General features: G+C 33.1%; 1 protein-coding gene across 14 annotated transcripts in view; it reads right to left on the reverse strand.

Annotated features, from left to right (window-relative positions):
• Positions 1-21,332, reverse strand: part of PDLIM5 (PDZ and LIM domain 5) — a 241,396-nt gene that overhangs the window by 55,014 nt on the left and 165,050 nt on the right. For 11 of the 14 annotated variants that reach the window (XM_077142839.1, XM_077142838.1, XM_077142837.1 and 8 more), the window contains one exon: positions 14,621-14,808. In XM_077142839.1, coding sequence (XP_076998954.1) covers positions 14,621-14,808 — 188 coding nt within the window. Of the gene's footprint in view, positions 1-14,620; positions 14,809-18,241; positions 18,305-21,332 lie in introns of all 14 variants that reach the window. The other 3 variants (XM_077142841.1, XM_077142840.1, XM_077142843.1) reach the window with 2 other exon arrangements.

Genomic DNA, 21,332 nt, shown 5'->3' on the forward strand with positions numbered 1-21,332 from the left:
TAGTTTTTAATTTACATTTGACCTCTTTTAAGCAAAAGTAAAAGAAAAGTGAATAACTGAATTTGAATTATTTTATCTTTACAACATCACGAGGCATTATCATTATTTAATGGATGAGGAATATAAAGTTTAGAAAACATAAATAATATGCCTAAAGACAATGCAATGAAATGAAGCAAATATTTTTTAAATAATGACTACATACCAACCTATGTGATGGGTTATACAACTGTGAACAAGACACATGGTTTCTACCCTCACAGAGTTTAGATAAGATTGTAGACTAATAAGCAGTCATCTACTTTATAGTGGGATTAATGCCAGAATAATGGAACGATAATGAGCTCATTATAGATATTTATCCATTCACTAACTAATTATTGAAGGCTTACAATGTTTTAGGCACTATATTTTGCTTGCATAGATAGTATGGCCCTTTCTCTCAGGGAGCTCATATCCAGCTTTTTTGTTGAAGGTATGAGTGGTTCATCCATGTGGAATTAATCTATAAACTCAAAGAAAGATCTGAGTAAGAAAAATTGATTCAAAAGTCATCAGCATAGTGATGACATCTGAGGCTATGAGAACGAATGAGATTGTTCAGGGGAAATGTAGAATGAAAATAGAAAAGCTCCTAAGACAGAAGGGCAGTAATACTTTAGGGACAGAAAGAAAGGTAGGGGAAAACCCACAACAGTGTGGTGTTATGTAAACCAAGGGAGGAGAGTGGGAAGTTTGAGATTCAAAACTATGTCTGTCTGACTCCAAAACTTATGCCTTTATGCATTCATTCACTGAACATTAATTATGTGCCTATTGGGTGCCAAGCTCCACATCAGACACTGCCTTAATCTATTATCATATGAAGATAGATCTCATCAAATATAATCTAAACTTAGAAGGACTAAATGTGGACCAGTTTAGGAGAAGGGTATAGTGATAATTGAGATGATTAATTTCTGCTATTTTCATTTCTTTACTGAACTGGCTAAAGTAAATTTAGGAATAATGTATGAAAGCAATTATTTTTTATTTGCCCTGATGTCCCTAACAGCTTAGATTATCACTTGTACACCCTTCATGAATTCTGTAAAGGATTAAATTAGTTTCCTACAGATATTACTTTCTTTCTCTTAACCTGGCTCCTTATACTTTCAGCCCTTATAATTAATGGCTTCAAAGTTCCTGAAATGAAACATGGATGTAAGGTTCAATTCTTCACATTGTGAGAAACATTTCTCTTTAAATGGATTTATACAAATTGCTTCAGAAAGGAAAACATAATTGTAGGTCTAATACTTTTGCTAGAACAAACAGGCTTAGAGCACTGCTAGAATTATGAACTCCATATTGGAGTAAAAACTTCAGCTATAACTTTTGAACTAAGATAAAGCAGCAACAGAACCCCAGAGCCACAAGAACCATGAGAGTTCATGCATCCAGAGACCTCTGGAGATGAAGAAGGAATATGCCCCCAGGGGAGCTTCATGAAACCAGAAGCCTGGAGAGAAAGTTAGCAGACATCCCCACGTTCACCATGTGCCTTTCCAGTTGAGAGAGAAACCCTTTTTGAGTGAAGGTAACCTCTTATTGGTGCTTTGATTTGGACATTTTTATAGACTTGCTTTAATTAGGATATTTCACAGCCTTAGAACTTTCAACTTAATAAATTTCCCCCTTTAAAAGCCAAAAAAAGAAAGATAAAGCAGCAAAGATATAGGAATAAATCTAGGGGTGACCATAACATATTTCTTCATTCCTTAAAAAGTCCTATAACATTTCATTCTCATTAAGTCATAAATAAGACTGAAAATATTAATGACTATGAAAGCTTCCTTTTCAAAAGGAAAAAAGCAAATGTTTATAGCCCTGACAAGAGAGAATTCACAATGTGAGATTTTATGGTATGAAAAACAACTGGCTCAACTGCAAGGGGTGTTCCTATTAAAAACACTGAGGATAATGTAGTACTCATATAAACAACTGGACTACATCAAAGTGACATTTTGGCAGTGCTGTGGAGACAAAGTAGTGTAATTCAACATCTCAGAGAATATGTTCTCTAAGGTATGGAAGAAATTTTACACATACTAAATTGGGTAGCAGCGATAGTAACACATTTGAATATTATGTACTGCAAATGTTTTCTACTCTGCCCTTTCCCCAATCATTTCAAACAGATGGGGGCCAAGACAAGCATAAAATCTGTGCATTTTGTCTGTCAAACTCCTTATGCTAAAAGCATAAATAACAGCCTACTCTTCCTAATCCAGACATGAAATCATATACAGCAGAAACAGAAAAAGTTTAAAGTTACACCCGGATCTAAGATAAAAGGAACGTACATTCTGGTAAGTTCTGTAGAAATTTTATTAAACAGAATCCTGTTTTTTAATTCAGTGATTAAAAGCAAAACTGGGAAGATTAAACTATTATAATTTTTCTAAGTACTGGAGAATGCTGGTATGTATGTCATAAAGAACTGGAACAGGTGCACACAAGGCTAAGTATCACATATTTCCACAACTTCAAGAAGTTAGTTTCTTCCATTAGCAACCAGCCTTTCAACTTTAAGCACCCAGATTAAATTGGATCTAGAGTACCTTAATTAAAGTGAATATGGAGACCTGCATTAGGTTCAGTTCTCTTCTTTATAATTTGTTACATCATATACCATCAAATTTTGGTACACATGGACTTATCTTTTTCTTTCTTCTAACTGACCATACACAGAACATTTTCATTTGGCTAAAGCTGCAAGTAAAAAACGTAATCTGTATATTACAGATAAAGATATGCTATCTTAATATATCTGGTTTTGCATTGTTCAATTAAAAAGTAACTAGGGTGCAAGGTAGTTCAGGCGAATTCTCGTCTGTCATGTGGGAGACCCGGGTTTGATTCCTGGCCCATGAACTATCCACCCCCCCACCCCCACAAAGAAACAAATAAAAACAAATAAAAATTCAACAACTGGTGCTGCAATAATGGGATGCTCACATGGAAAAAGAATGAAATTTGACCCCTGCCATACAGCATACCAAAAAAAAAAAAAAAAAAAACAACTAATTATCTTACTTATCACAATACAAAAGGGATTTTCTAATCTCAGTGTAATTGTCCCAATTTCTAATTTTTCATATTGGGAAGAAAAGCTTGTGCTTTAATTGTGGGAGGTCAATCTGCTTCATGTTAAAGACGAGAGAGAGAGAGAAAAGAAAGATGTTCAAAGGAAAAAAAGAAAAAGTAAAAATATTCAGGTAAAAATTTATAAAAACTGAAGACTGATTCATAACCAGGAACACTAAAGATGGTCAGTGGTAAACTAGTAAGATTCTGTAAACTAAGAATTTATTTAAAATATTAAATTTGTACACATTGCTCACAATTTGGATAAGAAAATTGAAAAGACATGAAAATTTTCATATTCACATTATATTTGAAGTTCTGAAATATTTCCAAAGTAACACAATACCCAAATAGGTTTTCATTGTACCACTTCCCCACCAAATTCCCATCTACTTATATAAGTGAGAAAAACCTAGACTCAGAAGTAAAGGAGAAAGGTTCCACAGGCTTGAGTAACCCATATATACCCAAGTAGAAATAGAACTCTTACCATGCAGGCAAAAAAGGAAACAAACAAACAAACAAAAGACCAATCAAAACAAATAAAAACTGAGGCAAAAAGGAAAGAAAATTTAAAGAGATTCTCCCCATGTCAAATAGTATCAAACTGTTACTAATTCTCTAAGATCCAAGTCTCTCAACTAAAGTCATCAGATCTCTGGAATCAATGAAACATTATCGTTATCCAAAGTTATGTTTAAATTTCCTATCTTTTAAAAGCAGAGAGAGAACATTGATCAGCTAGTTTATGCTGGAGGAAGCAATATAGTTGAGCAATATAGTTGAGTTTGTTTAGACACTCTTGGGTACTTAGTTCTCCTACCTTCTAGCTGTGTGATCTTAGAAATGCCATCATTCTGGGCCATGGTTTTCTCATTTATAAAACAGAATAATGATTACCTCAAAGCGTTGAGAGGGTTAAATGAGCTAGAAATGTAAAGGATTTATTTGCAGTTCCTGTGTAAGAAATGCCTCATAAATGTCAATGATTACTATTATTATTATCTGACATAAGATAATACAAGATTTAAAATATTCACCCATTCAACAACTCCTTACAGAACCCATACAATATTATAGATCTAGGAATTTTTTGGTATGAAAGATATATCCAAAAAATCAGATACTTGTCCCCCAAAAGTTTATCTTCAAGAGTGTGATGTAGTCAAGTAAAGATGCAATCAGAGGGTCCTGGAGTAGGTGCTACCAAGAGTGCTCATGAAAAAAATAAAAGAGTGCTTATGACCATCAGTAAAGTTTGCATCTACTTTTCAGAATCATCAAGCATAATTTATTCTTGTTCCATGATTTAAATCCAGGGTTGGCAAACTTTTTCTGTAAAGGATAGAGAGTAAATATTTTAGGCTTCATGGGCTATATGGTCTCTGTTGAAACTACTCAATTCTGCTATTGTAATACGAAAGCAGCCAAAGACAGTATGTAAAGAAATGAGGGTGACTGTGGTCCATAAAAGTTTATTTACAAAAACAGGCAAGTAGGCTGTATGTGATCCACAGACTATGGTTTGCCAGTCACCACAAGCACCAATTAATGAGAAGTAATAATTCTTTATGAAAAGCATATATGAACATCTTCCCTTATAAAAGGTTAAATACTTTAATTTCAGTATTAAAGGAAAATGGGGAGAATATGAGCTTCTACAGACATGCAATTGCATCAGCACTGGAAAGCTTCAACATGAAAATAAATTCCAGTAAAAGAACAGTTAGAAGAAAAGAAAGAAAGCAGTTCATCTTCATTACTTTCATTTTTTTTCTATCTGGGATCCAAGATTCTAAACAAAAATCTACTTGTTATATAAGAAGACAGAGCATATTTACATGTTTCACACCTCAATTCTGACAACGGACAGCTATAGCAATGTCTTTAAGGCAAGTGGCCTGTTGAGTTTAATGATGTCAAAATGCAGTAGAACAGACAACAATAAAACATTACTAGAAGAGATGAAATACATGCAGTTGGTATTAGTTTATGTATTCATATTGAACTTTTAAAATAGAACCAATAAATGTACCCATCTTAGCTATGTAAGTCTAGTTATCTCAATTCACTTACTGAAAGCCTACAATGAAATTTGGGACAGTTGCACAGACAGTAATTTCCCTTTTCTCCCTTATCTCCTACAGATTTCAAATAAAATATAGAATTTATAACCACTTATAACTGAGATGTACATTACTCGGTCTTTGATGTAATCATGTTTCACAAATATATGTGTTCTTTGAAAAAACCAAACACCAGATCTCTCCAAAGCTCTATCTGTAATGAAGTAAACAAATTTTTCTTTATTGCTAAAATGAGGTACATATTAGAAGCTTTGGTAGAGGGTCATGTTAACTAGAATCTTAGCTTACTAAATTTCAAAAAGGCAGTTTAGAGTCAAAGAAATGTTACTTGAAAGAGATATAAGTAGTCTTGAGTCACCTACTTTATTCTCCCTATCTAAGGCAAGAATACTTTCTACACTATCCTAAGAGATTAAGTCCTCCTTAAATTTATTCACTGATGTTATTTTTGATACAGGGAAATTCACTCTTCAGAATACACGTAATTGAGTTCCAATCGCTATAACTCTGAACAATTCTTTTGATGTCTCTCAGTCTCTTATCTCACAGGTAAAATGATGCCAATTTTAATGACATTATCTTATTGTGCATTATAAATGAAAAGAAGATTTGTAAAACTGAAAATATCAGAAAACTATAACTATTACTATTAATCAATGAAACCTACCATTTTACAGTTAAATAGGTTAGTTCGTTCCCTTCTAGGCTGCGCATCATGCTTGTGAGTTTCAAGTCCCTAAGTGGGGGTAATGAGAACTCTTCAAGACAGGGTGCAACAGAAGCTAAGGTCAACTAAATGCTCACTTTGAAAAGTAAATTTATATCTTTTTTTCTTTTTCATTTGACCAAAAGAAATTTACTGTACCCCCAAACAAACTTCAAAACTTCACAACTTTTCTATTTATAGTTTTCAGGCATCATGTTTCTTCAAAACACTAAACAACCTATCTCCTAAAAAAAGTCACCAAGTTTTACAAATTTCATTGTCAATTAATAGCTTGTCTTTCCTATATATGTGAAAACTGTTTCATAAAGAAAAAAGCAATTCACTAACAAATAATAGTTTATATATATATACTAGATGACATATACAAAATAGTTTATATGTATATATATATATACTAGGTGATATATATAATTCATATTATATATATATGTTTATATATATACACACACACACACACACACTAGGTGATATATATACAATTCATATATCCCTAATTCACATAAAGGGAATTATGCTTTAAGCAGAATGTAGAGAAACTGCTATCTGTTCAATATAGCATCTCAGAGGCTAGGACTGTACATTATGAAGAAGTAAAATACTACTAGTTTACTCAGTGTCACTGTAGTATCAACTAAATGCCTTTATTTTCCTCAGCAGAATTCCTGTCTCCATGGAAAAAGTTAACAACAAAAGAAAGAAAAGAAAAAAGGGAGGGAAGGAAGGAACGAAGGGATGAAGGGAAGAAAGGAAGAAGACAGGAAAGAAAGAAATAAGGAAGGAAGCCAGCCAGCCAGCCACCAACTGCTTCCCAACATCAGGGTACATAAAAGTAAACAGGACTTGACCAGGAGTTGAGTGTACATACAATTAAAGAAAGCATGATAGTGGTATTGTCTAGCATGCTATAAAAACTGCTAATGAAAACAGCAAAAGGAAAATTTCCAGCATAGACAGATAATATTAACTACTATGAAAGAAAACGTAAAAGCTTTTCATTTTAAATGGCTCTATGAAAAAAAGTGACACTGTTTCCTAAAGAAAATAGAATATTAGTATTAGCTCAATGATTTTTTGAGCAAGAAATTATGTTATTTATTCAATATATCATAATGTAAATACATTTATTGAATATTACAGATGCTCTCAAAATTAACATATTTTGAAGCAGAAAAGAAAAAAAACTTTTAGTTAATGATTTTTTTTTTTTAAAGTCTATGGATTTAAAGCTTTGAACTACATGCAAGTAACAATGTGAGTATTTAATTTTTGACCAATGGGTCTCTAGAGTTTCTTATTTTGTTTTGGAAGGAACTCTTTTTCCATTTCATAATCTTTATTATATGACAGCATGTAGTACAAGTACTCCCTGCAAATAAAACTAATGCAATGAGAATCATGCCAAAGCCACCAATATTATATTGAAAATGAATATAGTCATTGACTAATGAAAAGATAGTCAACATTTAGAAAATGTTTACTTAAGGAAAATAAATGCACTCACTACAGGATAACTTGCATAAAGAGAGTAGGTAACTTAAAATAGTAAAATTCAGCCTATTTCTCAAGTACATTAAGGAAGAAATTCTTCTGATTTACACTTACAATTTAATACATTACATAAAAAAACGAATGATATATATCCAATTTTCTAACCAAGTATAATTTCTCTATGCTGAATACAATCTTCTCCTAGCATTTTAACGGAAGACACACAAGTACTCCATAAGGAGTTAGGGTTCCTAGTGGAGCAACAGTAAAAACTGCCTCAAAATCACATTAAAGTGTAAGTACCTTCCAGTTCTCTTGCTCATGGAGTTTCTCCTTTCCCACTACAACTGCCCAGGGTAATATTCATTATCTCTAGAATGGATTATCACAACAGTCTCCTGGACTGCAATCATAATCTCTATACCAGAGTCATAATGATATTTTTTTTGGCACAGGCAGGTCTGAGAATCGAACCTGGGTCTCTGGCATGGCAGGTGAGAATTCTGCCATTGAGCCATTGTTGCACCGTCCCATAATGATCTTTTAAACAAATCAAAGCAGAATGATCTTTTAATAATGCAAATCTGATTGTTCCACCACCCATCTAAAAAATCTTATAATATTTTCCTTACAATATTAAGTTCATAAGACCTTACATTCAAAGCCCTTTCTGGCCAGCCCCCCATTAACCCATGCAGATTTCTTTCTCTTTGGCCACTAAACATAATGAATATAATGAACAAATCTTCCTTCAAGAAGGTAAGTTCTTTCAGAACTTTTGAATATGTTGTTCCCTTTCCAATTTGGCCTCTTCCTAAAAATGTCCAGGAGCCACTGACTATGTATAAGTTTACTTTAGAAACAAACATTACAATTTTATTCCTACATAAAATCAGACTCAACTATAAACCACTATTTAAAAATAAATTTCTACCTCAACATTGTATCTTTGGAATTTCATCCAAGCCTCTTTATTTCTTTCCATTGATCCAGATTTCTACATCTTCTGACCTGGACCTATAATCTGATTTTTAACTCTTCGTTGCACTTTTTTTTGCTTATTTCTATGTTCTTTACTGGTGCTTTGCATCTACATTGACAAATAATATCCCTAATACTTCCTCTGCAACTCACTGCTTTATCCTCTACATGTCACAAATTCCCATATTTTTTAGGAAAAAAGTTCTTATCACAACACTTCAGATTTTTTTATTATTAATAACAGTTTAATTACTGGAAATAAATAATATTGTACTAGCTATGGTACGGCTTGTGTTCATAACTTTAACTCCTATGGCAGCCTTTACTTCCTTGGCAAGTAAACTGTGTTTCAGTTAAATCACAGGAAAATGTTCAAAATAAGACAAACTGACCTATTTCCCCACTTACTTACTCATTCACTGACATTTACAGAAGACCAATAAATTATGCCAGGTATTGTTTGGGTACTATTAAATTAAGATTAGTAAGACTTGGTCTTGTCCTGAAGGAGACAAGTAAAAGATACATATGTACTTGATTAAAATAAACCTGATGAATGCTATGAGAAAGCCACTATCAAAATTTTGTAGGAGCACAGACAAAAAAACAAACAGGTAAATACTTGGAAGGATTTAGAAAGCTTCACAAAGGAGGTGATAATTGGTCTTCTTCAAGGGTGAAGACAAGTTTCTAAGGGGTAGAGATATGGAAAAGCACTTCACATAAAAGGAGTAGCTTATACAAAACACAGGGGTGTGTGCCCAAGGAATGGTATGAACTCATGAACTTTAGTATAACTGAAGTATAGGAAACATGAGGGGAAAATATTACAAGATGAAGCTGGAAAAGAAGGCTGGCATAAGTTATAAGGGGACTATAAGCCCTGTTAAGAAACGAGACATTTAACTTGTGTGTGGCAGAAAGGCTCAAACATTTTCAAGCAGGGAAACCACATAAGGACTGTTTTGTTAGAAGGTATTAGTATAAGTTATGAACGCTATTAGCAAAAGGAATAAAGAATAGAAATCTAGTCTTTCTTGAGTATCCTCTATCTTTCAGGTACTTTGATAGATATTATATTATTTAATCTTCACAACAATGCCATAAGAGGCTTTTTTAGATCCTGTTTTAATAGATGAAGAAATTGGAGGCTCAAAAATGCTCCATGTGGGGAACATCTCTAACCTTCTAAAATTCATACCCCAGAGGGCAGTCATTCCTACCCTTCAGAGCCACCATCAGTCAGAAAACTGATTTCAGTGAACAATAGGTCTGATCTAGTGAGGCACTGCTTTTAGTTAAATGTATTAATCATTCTCACCTTGTATATGATCAAACTGATGCACGCCCAACATATAATGCCTCGTCACAACTGGATTTGTGAAAAGTATAACTATATTTTATAAGATAACATTTTATGTGTCATTTAACGAACTAAATTTACCTAATTTGGTATCCATAATTTAAACAGAGGCTAGGAAGAACATTACGAGGCAAATGAGGTCACCTAACAAAAAGGACTGTGTAACACAAAGAAATATATTTTTAAACCTTTACCACTATATTTACAAAAGTTTTGAATATACTTATCTAACCGTATATTAATTATATATATCATGAGTTTCATGCATAAAGAAATCTATCAGCAAATATAGTGTGAATACAATTCAAGTAATTATAGTTCATTAAAATATAACAAATAAACAATGAATTCAAATAGAAGTTTAAAAAGTATACAACCCTAATTCTGAAAAATAACAAGAAAAATCTCACCGTTTAAATATTTTTCCAGATTCAAGTCAATGTTTCTAAAAGGATTATTGTATCCTAATCATGAAAGTATCACCAAAGATACAGGACAAGAAGGAATTAGTATTGCTAGCTTACATAAATTCTAACTTCTTTTTTATCTTAATACTTTCATCCAGGCTTTGAACTTTTAATCATTTTGCATCCTAAATGTTTAGCTCTTTGTCAATCACTGGCAAGCTTGTGTGTATGTGGAGGTGTATGTTAAACTATATGCCTGAGAAAAAGAAGATGATCCAATCTAAGCTATAATGCTTACATACACACCTAGTTCCTATTTATCAACCGGTATAGCATTACTGAGCTCTTGAAAGACTTCTGGGTACAGAGGATATATAACACCACAAGAGAAATGATCTAAGATTTAAAGTCAGGACTTTAGTGGAGGTAATAGAAACCCACGATAGGTTTAGAATACAGTGGAAGGTCTTAAAATTTCAATCAGCCCTTTCAATGCAATCTTTTTCTTGGCCCATCATTTCAAAGCTGTATTAGCTATCACCCAAAACATAGAAGCGAGATCGAAATATTATTTAGATCAGCATTTTCAAGCTTTCTCTTTTCATTGTAATACATACTAAGAAACACACTTTACCTTCCAATCCAAAATATATGTATGCATGTGTCTGTATGTGTATATACATACACACTTATTTATATACATATATATATATATATAAATGAAAAGTTTTTGCAAAATGAGGACTCTCAAATGTGTGAAATATATTCAGATATTTTCTACTCTATTGTATTTCATTCTTTCAAAATGCTGTCTATCATTTATTAAACTGAGTTCAGGATCAACTAGTGGGTCACAGACTTCAGTTTAGTGATTCCGATCTCCACCACCATCTGTAGGAATTGATCAAAAATAACATTACGCCTAACAGTCATTTTTTGGTGATCTTTGGGGAGGGAGGAGGAAGAGAGAAGGATCAATTTTTTTTTTCCTTTTTTACTGGCACTGGAGCACAATTATAAATTATCATAAGGGATAAAAGCAATGTTACATTTCTTAAATGCTTTGTCCAAGTCCATTTGGGCCCATGAGCTCACGTTCTAGCTTGTGCATCCCTTAAATTATTACTATAGCTGTCATAGGTGAATTGAAAGGAACAGAAAAACCCATAATGAGACAGCTATTCCTTCAAAACCAAAAACAACAAAAGACAACCAAACCTTTACAGGTGCATTAGGAAGTTTTTGAAACTATTTATCAAAGACTAAATCAGAGTAGGTTTTAAGTTGCTTTTTTTTTTAATCGGGTAGGGCAGAATAAAAAATTTTGAGTGGATGCTGGTAATTCTATACTTATACAGAGGGTTTTTACTAAATAGTGTAAAATGAAAGTAACTTCTATATAATACAATAACTCATTAAATGCCGGTTTATATCACACAGAGCAAGACAAATAGCAGTAGAACAAGAAATATTTTGATTTGAGCTGAGCATCATGATTTAATTCAATCATGACTTCACAATGGAAATAAACATTTTATTTTTAAAATGTGATGTTTTATATAATGCCATATAATGCATAATGTTTTGTGCTGTTATAGCTTTACTCACATTAAATTCACTTATATTTTCTGAAAAAAAATGAAAATGTTTTAAATACTAAATATCTGAATCATGATTATTGTTATTTGCTTGCTTTGACTATTATAACAAATTAGCCTCAGAGAAGAAAGGACTCCATCGCCCTCTTGAGGCAATTTTGCTGTACTGCACTCTCCAGAGATCCCAACATGAATTGAAATTATTTCTTTTCATTTTAACAGGCAAAGGGATGTGAGTATCTGAATTCCCATAAGCAGTACTAGTACTTTTTCCCTCTGCAGTGCATTTTCTTTGTGCTCTCTTTAAAGCTTTTAACTCAGAAAGTTAGTCTTTTCCTTGAAGAACTGTTTTAAGAAACATTTTCCTGTTCTGAAAGTTACTTTCAGTATTACAATGCACATACAAAACAATTATAGCTAATCTCACTGTCATAAGTAGGGTTTACATAAATGGAAATATCCAAAAAATGGATAGGGCTGAGCTTGGTCAGCATTTTTCTTTTCAAGAGAATAATTGGTCTTGCTAAGCTAATAAACAGTCCAGAAATTTCAGAGGCTAATGATATTGAAATATTTTAAACTTTCAAAGTAATAGAATAATTGAGACAATTGAAAAATTGGAATATAGACTGCATGCTTTATATCAGTGTTAAATTTCTTGAACTTGATAACTGCACTTAATGTGGTTATATGAATGAATATCCGTATTCTTAGATAATATACATGGAAGCATTAAGTGTTAAAGGAACATAATGTATGCAGTTTACTCTCAGATAACATACATGGAAGCATTAAGAGTTAAAGGAACATGGTGCATGCAATTTACTCTGGAATGTCTAGAAAATAAGATACATAGACAGACAGACTGTTAGGTAGAATGATATAACAAATTTGGCAAAGTTGAGTGAATCCGGGTTATCTGGGTAGGTGGTATACTGGAGTTCCCCGTATTGTTTTTGTAATATTTTTCCAATTTTCCTGTAAGTCTGAAATTATTTAAAAACATAGTTAAAAAGTAATAAAACAGTCTTTCCTTTAAAATAGTCCAGCTTACATGCTATCCTTTCCACCCTCACAACACAAATACTCTAGTTTCTTTGCAAATTTAACAAGATGTAATTGTAATTCAAAACTATACAAAATGTCACACAAAAAACAATGTATATATGACTAGTTTTTTCTAATGATAATTTATTTAAAATAAATGAACTGATTTAGTGTCTAATACATTTAAACACTATAGAAAATTGAAAAACAGAGACGTATTCTAATTAAATTAAAAATCCAGTGGTGATCACACTGAATACATTGTTACAAATGATAAAATATTTTTAAAGAAAAATAAGTGATCGATTCTTAGAGTTATTATATTTTGAAAAGTAGTCCCTTGTGCATTTAATCAATACTCATCCAAAGATTGGTGTGGAAAGACTAGAAATTAGATAAAGGAACAGAAGATGTACACTCTATGCAGAGAGACCAGAACATTCAAAGCATGGTAACATGGTGTGTCTCACTAGTTGTAGAGGTTCATTACGGCTATAGCATAGATTATAAATTGAGGAGCAGGAGGAGATGAGGTTGAGAAGTTAGTTAGTAGGAGCCAAAATAAAAAAAGGCCTTAAATGTCATGTTAAGGAATGGGGAGATATACTGAATCACCTGAAGCAGAGGAGTGATATAATGAATCAGAGTTTGCAAAGATCACTCACTTGCTGCAGAATGGAATATAAAATGGAGTCAGAAGACATTTGCTAATGTCCAAGGCCTGAAACAAGGTAATGTTTCTGAAGACAGAGGGAAGAAGAGATATTTGAAGAATACTAAGAAGTGGAACATCAGGGGTGGGTTACTGAAAGGATGTGAAGCAGGTCTCAAGTTTACATTCCAGTTTTGGTGACTAAGTCTATGCCATTCACAAAGATAGGTAAGAAGGCTATTTTCAATTTTAGACATGCTACTTTTGAGGGGTCACCTAGAAACATCAAGCAGGTCAATGGGTTTGGGGATATCAAGTCCAGGAAGAGAAAGCCCAGTAAATTATCAGGGACTAGGAAAATGGAACCTGAGAGCTCATCCAGGGAGAGTGTAAAGAGTGATAAGAAATGAAGGGTGAGTTTGGAACTGGCAACATTTAAGTATAGTTCCCTCTTCCCATTCGAAGAGGTATTTTAGTCATATTACCACAACCTTTGCTCATGTTGAAAGAAACACGAGCTCATTTAGTCTCTTCAATTTGCATATTAGAAAACTGAGGGCCAAATAGGTTAAGCGACTTTATTTCAAGTTACTTATCTGTAAAAATGAATGAGAACTCAGGTTTCAGGTAGAGTACAAGCTTTCCACCCTACTATGCAAATGTTCTTTTTCTAGTACCACATTCTTTTTCCTCTACTGCCTCAGAAATCTTCAAAGGACAAGAATTACAAGATCTTTTCCTCAATAATTGTCTAATTCAATAGATAGATACCTCTTTAATTATTTTGTACACATCATTACAACTACAATATCCTATTTCCCAAGGATAACTTTCCAACAATATAGTTCCTTAAGAATTAAGAACTCAATTTATATTCAACACATGTTTCCTGGGTAGTGTGGGAAAAAAGGAAAAGCCCAATACTACAGTTATGGACAGTAAATGGGAATTGTACCACACTCTACACAAAGAATGTTTACAAATACTTCAAAGAGAAAAATAGCAATAGCTATTCTTTACAGTCCCCTCTCAATCTAAAATGATTGAGAATGAGTTTTAACAATAAATCATATTATATATCGAATACATTTTCATAATTACCCTTAAAAAAAGCAAGAAGCCAGAGATTTCTTTGAAATACCTGCTTGATTTGGCTGCTGCCAGCTTGGTGACTTGATAACATTGGCAGAACCAAGAGGCTTGAAGGCGGCAGCCGTTGTGAGGCTGGCTCCCCCTGGTCTGGCAGAACCTGTGCTTTCCAGGTTCTCCGGCATACTCCGACTTGAGGCAACTGAGGACATCAACTGCTGAGAAGGCTCCTGGGTGCTGCTATAAAAGAAACATTTTTGATGAAGTGGTAGCATTCCAAATTAGTAATGATCTTTTCTTTAAGATTTACTTAAATCTTTAAGTAAAACAACAACAAATATAATTAATCAATTTTTAAAAAAGAAAACTTCCAAAAACACAATTGAGGGCTTCATCTTTTTAAAAAAGGAGAATAAAAGGAAAGAGTCATACTACATTCACCCTATACTTTGGAATTTCTCTTTAAAAGGTCCACCATGAGAAATTAGGCTATTAAAAAGTTTCTACATTTGAGATGATGGAATGATAGTACATGATAAGCTCTGGGATCTGTCTTGTAACTATTTGTTGAAGAGTACCTTGAAAATTATTGCTTTCTTCTTTTATTTGCTTTGTATATATATTATACAATAAAAGTTTTTTTTTAAGTTTCTACAACCAATCCCTTAAAATAATAAGCTAATTTCCTCTCCCTATTCCTCCCTAGTGCATCATTTCAAGAGTTACCTAGATTTAAAAAATCAGTTAATGGACTATCCCTGATAACTTCTATGAAATGGAATAGCAGAGGGGTTTCCTTTTTCCCACATTTTCCTGTTATTTTATGAACTAAGCTTCCTGACAAAACACTACTTCTCTTTATCATTCACACACTGAATTTGTTCAATCAATAAATATTTAAGCACCTACTATGTCAGACACTGTGTCAGATAATGGCTACACAGTGGCACACAAAAGATAACAGCCCCAGTCTAATAGACCATCTACTGTTCTGAGTTGATAATACAGGAAAACAAGAGACAGGACTACTATGGTCTTCTCTCAAACACAATTATTTGCTTAACAGGAAACCTTATCTGGATTGGTTGCAGTTAAGTTTACAAGATCATATGGGCCAATGTTACCAAGTCATATGTTATTTATGCTTACATCTATAGCATTTCTAAAAAAATAATTCCAGGCAGCTCAAATATAAAATATACTCTTTAGAATGACACACTACTATAATAGTGGTTATTCCTCTCGTGAAATATAATAATAACAATAATAATAATAATTACGATTGCTTAACTCCATGTATAGAAACTCAATTCCTTCAATTATTGAAATCAACACCTGGAAGAACAGACTGATAAATATAGGGCTTCAGTAAAATAATTACCCTTAATTATACTGTTTAGGTATATGGTATGTCAATGAAAAAAAAATTTAATTCAATCACACCCACCAGATTACCAAATGAACAAGAATACCTAATTTACCCAAAGCCTCTTGAATCTCTGGTAACATCGAACATAGGAGGCCTGAGACTGCCTATCATTGGGAAGACTTGCTTGAAAGATTGGTCCTTCATTGGCATTTGGGAACCTGGCCGGTAAACAGTTTCCCATAGTGATATAAAACTTTCTCTAAATTATGAAAGGTTCATTGTGCATAAGCTGTTTGTATAAACAATGTGGTTTATACTCAATATCTGCACACAGGGTGCCTATGTGACCAGCCCTTAATAAAAGCCTTGGGGGTTGCACAGATGGTTTGGCGGTAGAATACTCGCCTTCCATGCGGGAGACCCGGGTTTGATTCCTGGATTACGTACCCAAAACAAAACAAAAAAACCTGAGAACCAAGTCTCTGATGAGCCTCCTGGTTGACAATGCTTTCGCATGTTTTGTAATAACTCACTGCTGGCAGAATCAAGCACATCCTGTGAGGCACCCCTGGAGAAGACTCCTGGAAACTTGTGCCTGCCTTTCTCCAGACTTTTTCCGATGCACCTTTTCCCTTTACTTACTTTCCTTTGTATTTTTCTACTGTAATAAATCTTAGGAGTATAACTACAATATGGTGAGTCCTGTAGTCCTAGTGAAGCATCAAACCTGAGGTAGTCCTGGAACACTTCCACCACTCAATAGTTTTTTTAAAAAATGGTTCTTTAATTTTCTTGAAATGTTGGTCCTATTCTTGTCCTCTCAAATTCAAGTTTAAGAGCCATCAACTTCCTTTATTAATTTTGATCCATTTAGTGAAAAACTAAAACCTGTCTCATGATAAAACATACTTTACAACAAAAGGTTCAATCACTTTAATAATTTTTATCATAAATTAAAAGTGGAAGACTGCTTATGTAACAGCAACGTTGCACACAATTATCAGAAAAGAAGACCAAAAAAAAAACACACTTGCGGAAACAGAGTTCAAGCATTATAATATATGGTTATGAACACCCTTTAAAAAGCTTTGTGATGAACAAATTATTTAATTCCTAAGCCTCAGCTGCCTAAACTTTAAATAGGGATAATACTTTGCTTATAAGACATGAGGCTTTATGCATAAGTTAATTATATATAAAGTGCTTAGCATACTGTATAGCACAGAATATGAGTTTAATTTGGAAAAGGATAATTAATATATTCAAATAAAAGTCTTATCTTCAATATTTTTTACACAGCACACGTAAATGATCTTTAAAAGTAATACTTAAGAACAGGTGATTTCAATTCTAGAATTAAATTACTCATTTGGACTTGAAAAAATAGCCAATAATCCATATAATACCAGTTCTGAGAAGGAAATTTATTGCTGAACCATACTAGAGGTTTTAGATGAAACAAAAACATAATCTGAAATAAAAATAAACCCAAATGATAATCATTTAGTATTTAGTAACTTGAAAAGATTAAATTTTAATTCAAGGATAGCTGTCAGACACATGTATTTAGAAGAAAATGACCAGGATTATAGAGGGATTCAATGCCAAGCCTAATGAAGTTTGTTGAGGGAACTGGTAATACTGGTCCAGGGAATGAAAAACAACGACAACCCAGGAGGAGCAAAACAGCAATCCCCAAATATCTGACCATGTGGATTTACTGTATATGGTTACATTCTTTTCGCCCAGAGTCAATGAGTTGAATGTGTGGTGACATAGATTTGGTTCAATAAAAGGAAATATCTCCTAATATGAGAAACTCCCCAAAGGAATAAAAATAGGTTTCCCAACAACATATGTGCAAGTCCTGTCTCCAGAAGGTACTTCAGCGGAGGATGAAAATGCTGTAGAATGGATTTAACTATTCAGAAGGTAGAGAGCTAAAGTACCTTCAGCTTGACATTCAAAGCCTTCTAAGATCTGCCCAATTACATCTCCCTACCACTATGATAGACAAACTATATTCTGGCCACTCCTACTTTCTTTCCACAATACTACATGAATTCCAGGTTCCACATAGAAGGTGCCCTATCCCCACACTCCCACAATAATATCTATCATGCGCTGTGCACCAAGCTAAAGCAATTAACATTATTTTATTTAATCACCGAATCTTCTAGCATAGACACTTCTTCAATTCACATATTAACTGCATGGTATAATTATACACTGACTTGTAAAAGCAGGTTTTATTAATAGTAACTTCTTTATGTGCCTTTTCTCCTCCACTACAGTAAAAACTACCTGAGTTTGGGGTCTTTATCTGTAACCTGGGGTAAGTTACTTGGACTTGGTGAACTTCCTCATCTGTAAAAAAATATAAAAATACTATCTTTATTCCAAGTTTAAAAAAGGGTTAAATTAAATACAATGAGATAATACACGTAAAGTACTTAGCACAGTGCCTAGCACAGAGTATATGCTCAAGAAATGGTAGGGATTATTATTCTATATCATGTAACATCTAGTTCAGAAGTCATAAGTTCAGTGATAAGTACATTTACCAAATAAAAGTATGCTTCTACTATAGTTCGTGGATAGTCTAGGATCCTGGATCTTGAGACCAGATACAATTGTGCCTCTACCCCTCAATGTTAAATAACATACAATATTTCTTAAAATTTCTATGGAATAAGAATCACATAATCTAACAATTATTTTAATTTTTTATTGTACTCTTTGTACACACTTTCCCAAAAGGTTTCAACTTGAAGAATACTCAAGAATAATTTTCAACTAATTATAATGTCTATTTTTTTTAAAGCCAATTGTACAAAACAGGCAATACTGTCAATGTTAAACAAAATAGTTTTTAGCTACTGTCTTAAAAAAATGAAATAATAGAATACAGATCCCGAAGTGGTAGTGAATGACTATAATCACAAGCAAATTTTTTATTTATGAGAACTCTTTTGTTCTTGTACATATAAAAGGATCATCATGAATCTCCCTCCCACCAGAATTCTGTGTTAATAAAAAAAATTTGTATTTTCCTAAGCAACATTCTTTAAGTTGGAGTTTCTATACTAAAATTCAAAATCTTAAATCTATAAGGAAAGAAACAAGTTTGGTATTACACTTTACTAAAATTTAAAGATTGCTGTCATACAAAAGCAAAAACCAGAGATAAACTAACTCGGGACACTATTTTCCATCTGCTCTTTTTTGGTACCCTCTCACTGAGTTAGCAAAGGTCTCCTCAGGAAACCATGTTTTCTTTTCCTGCTTTCCAGAATACCACCTAGCTTATCTCCTCAAGTTTCATTTCCCTTTCCCAAATATCAAATATATTTTGTTTATGCCCTATTCTCTCTGAGCTAGCTGTTCATAAAAAGCAATAGTAATGGCTAACATATTCTAGAAGCGGACTCATGGATAGCTTCAGAGAGTCCGTAACATGCAAAACTTTGTGCATACAGGCACTTTTTATAGAGGATCCAAAACAACCATTGGTTTTCAAAGGATCTTTTACTCCAAATGTGGTTAGCATTCAGATTCTGTGCAGATTTATCCCTAACAATGAAAGATTTCTGCTCAATTAACACAATTCTTCAAAAACATAATTATTTCAGGTATGTTTTAGAGGAGAAATGTATTGTGTTACCTCTCCCTTTGCTTAAATACCTCCCTTAAAAGTTACCCAGAATTTAAAAAAAACAAAAAACAAACAAACAAAAACAAGCAAAGTTACCCAGAATTATAATTCAGAATATTGTAAACTTCAGGGTAGTTTGAAACACCTGATCAATAGATGGTCCCCTATATTATATGGGGCTATTACTAATTACAGTCACATTTTAGTAGACATTTTAGCATTATCCTTCGAAGATTCTAGAATGGAAATGCAGAGGGGCCAGCCTTTCCAGAACATCAACTAGCTCCATCCCCCTATTCCACATTATAAACAGCCCCTTCCAACATGAAAAAGTTAGAATGGCCATAGCTCAAATACTCCTTAACAGTGAAAGAAAGATCAAAGGTGATGGTGGAGTTATAAAGAGAAAGTTAGGTTTAACAAATGAGTATGAGTGCTGAATCAGTACACTGATATTTCTTTTAGTTCCCAGCACCTTAGAGCAGGTACCTAAAATTGTTGAACTGTAACCCATACCAAACTCTGAAATCTGTTCTACAATCAACTGTTGCAATGTATTTTGAAATTTACTGCTTTTTTTGTATATATGTTATTTTTCACAAAAAAAGAGAAAGGAAGAGTATAATAGAGAAGATAGGATTTAACAAATGAATATAATTGCTGAATCAATATATTGATATTTCTTCTGGTCTCCAGTGTCTTGGAGCAGCTACAAGAAAAAAAATGAAAAATCACAGAAATGTAACCCATAGCAAATTTAAAATCCGTTGTATAACTACTTGTTAAAATGTACTTGGAAATTAAAAAAAAAAAACAAAAAAAAAGGATTCCAGAATGAAACACAGAAGGTAAATAATGTACTTGGAAAAAATAAGCAATGAAATTATACTCTGTTAATTTTACATTCTGTTAAAAATGATTTTATACTGTTATTTCAGTGAGTAAAGTTTAGTAAACCTTTAGGATATTTTTATTTTTATATTATGCCTGACAATTTTTGGCATAATTGTTAAGTTTAGGAGACAAATTAAATATTGCATTTCAACAATTCTCAGATACAGAGAAAATTAAGTTGCTTGACCAAATAAAACTTCCATATCTAAAAACCATACGGTAAAAGCCAATCCAAACTGATTATTTTACTATTTTTTGTTTTTTCAAATAAGTCACACTAAGCGTTTGATTATTCTAGTATAGTATATCTATGCAATAAAAAATGGAATTCTAATGTAATTTAAATATTTGCACAGCTACTCAAAATTTCACACCGAAAATCAAGTGCCCTAATGAAAGATGTCATAAAGGATTAAAAGGTGAATTAATAATCACAAAAAATAACATGCTTGGGTGTTAGCACTGCATTGAAGTCATAGTTAATTCAAAACTGGGCACAAATCAGCTATGGGATTTTCTCAGCTGGCCTGTTAATATGGTGGTTAAGTCTTAGAGAAAGCAGTAGCTTTAACAGCAATCCACCACTTGCCACACATTCCCTGCTACAGTACCTTGTTTTCGAAACATGGATAGAGCCAGCTGATTTCCTTGAGGACTGGAGATACGAAAAAGCTAAAGGCTTGGGAACAGGGCTGACAGAAAGTGCATCCAGGAATAAATTATATTTTTCAGGAGTGGAGAGCCTGGCAAGCATTTGGAAAGAGTTTTAAGTTGAAAAATCACAACCCACGAGCAGAAAGTAGCTTTTATGGCCTATGATTTCAAACATAACCTTTGAGTGTGTGG

Source organism: Tamandua tetradactyla, chromosome 24 (genome assembly GCF_023851605.1).
Source record: "Tamandua tetradactyla isolate mTamTet1 chromosome 24, mTamTet1.pri, whole genome shotgun sequence".
NCBI lineage: Eukaryota > Metazoa > Chordata > Mammalia > Pilosa > Myrmecophagidae > Tamandua > Tamandua tetradactyla.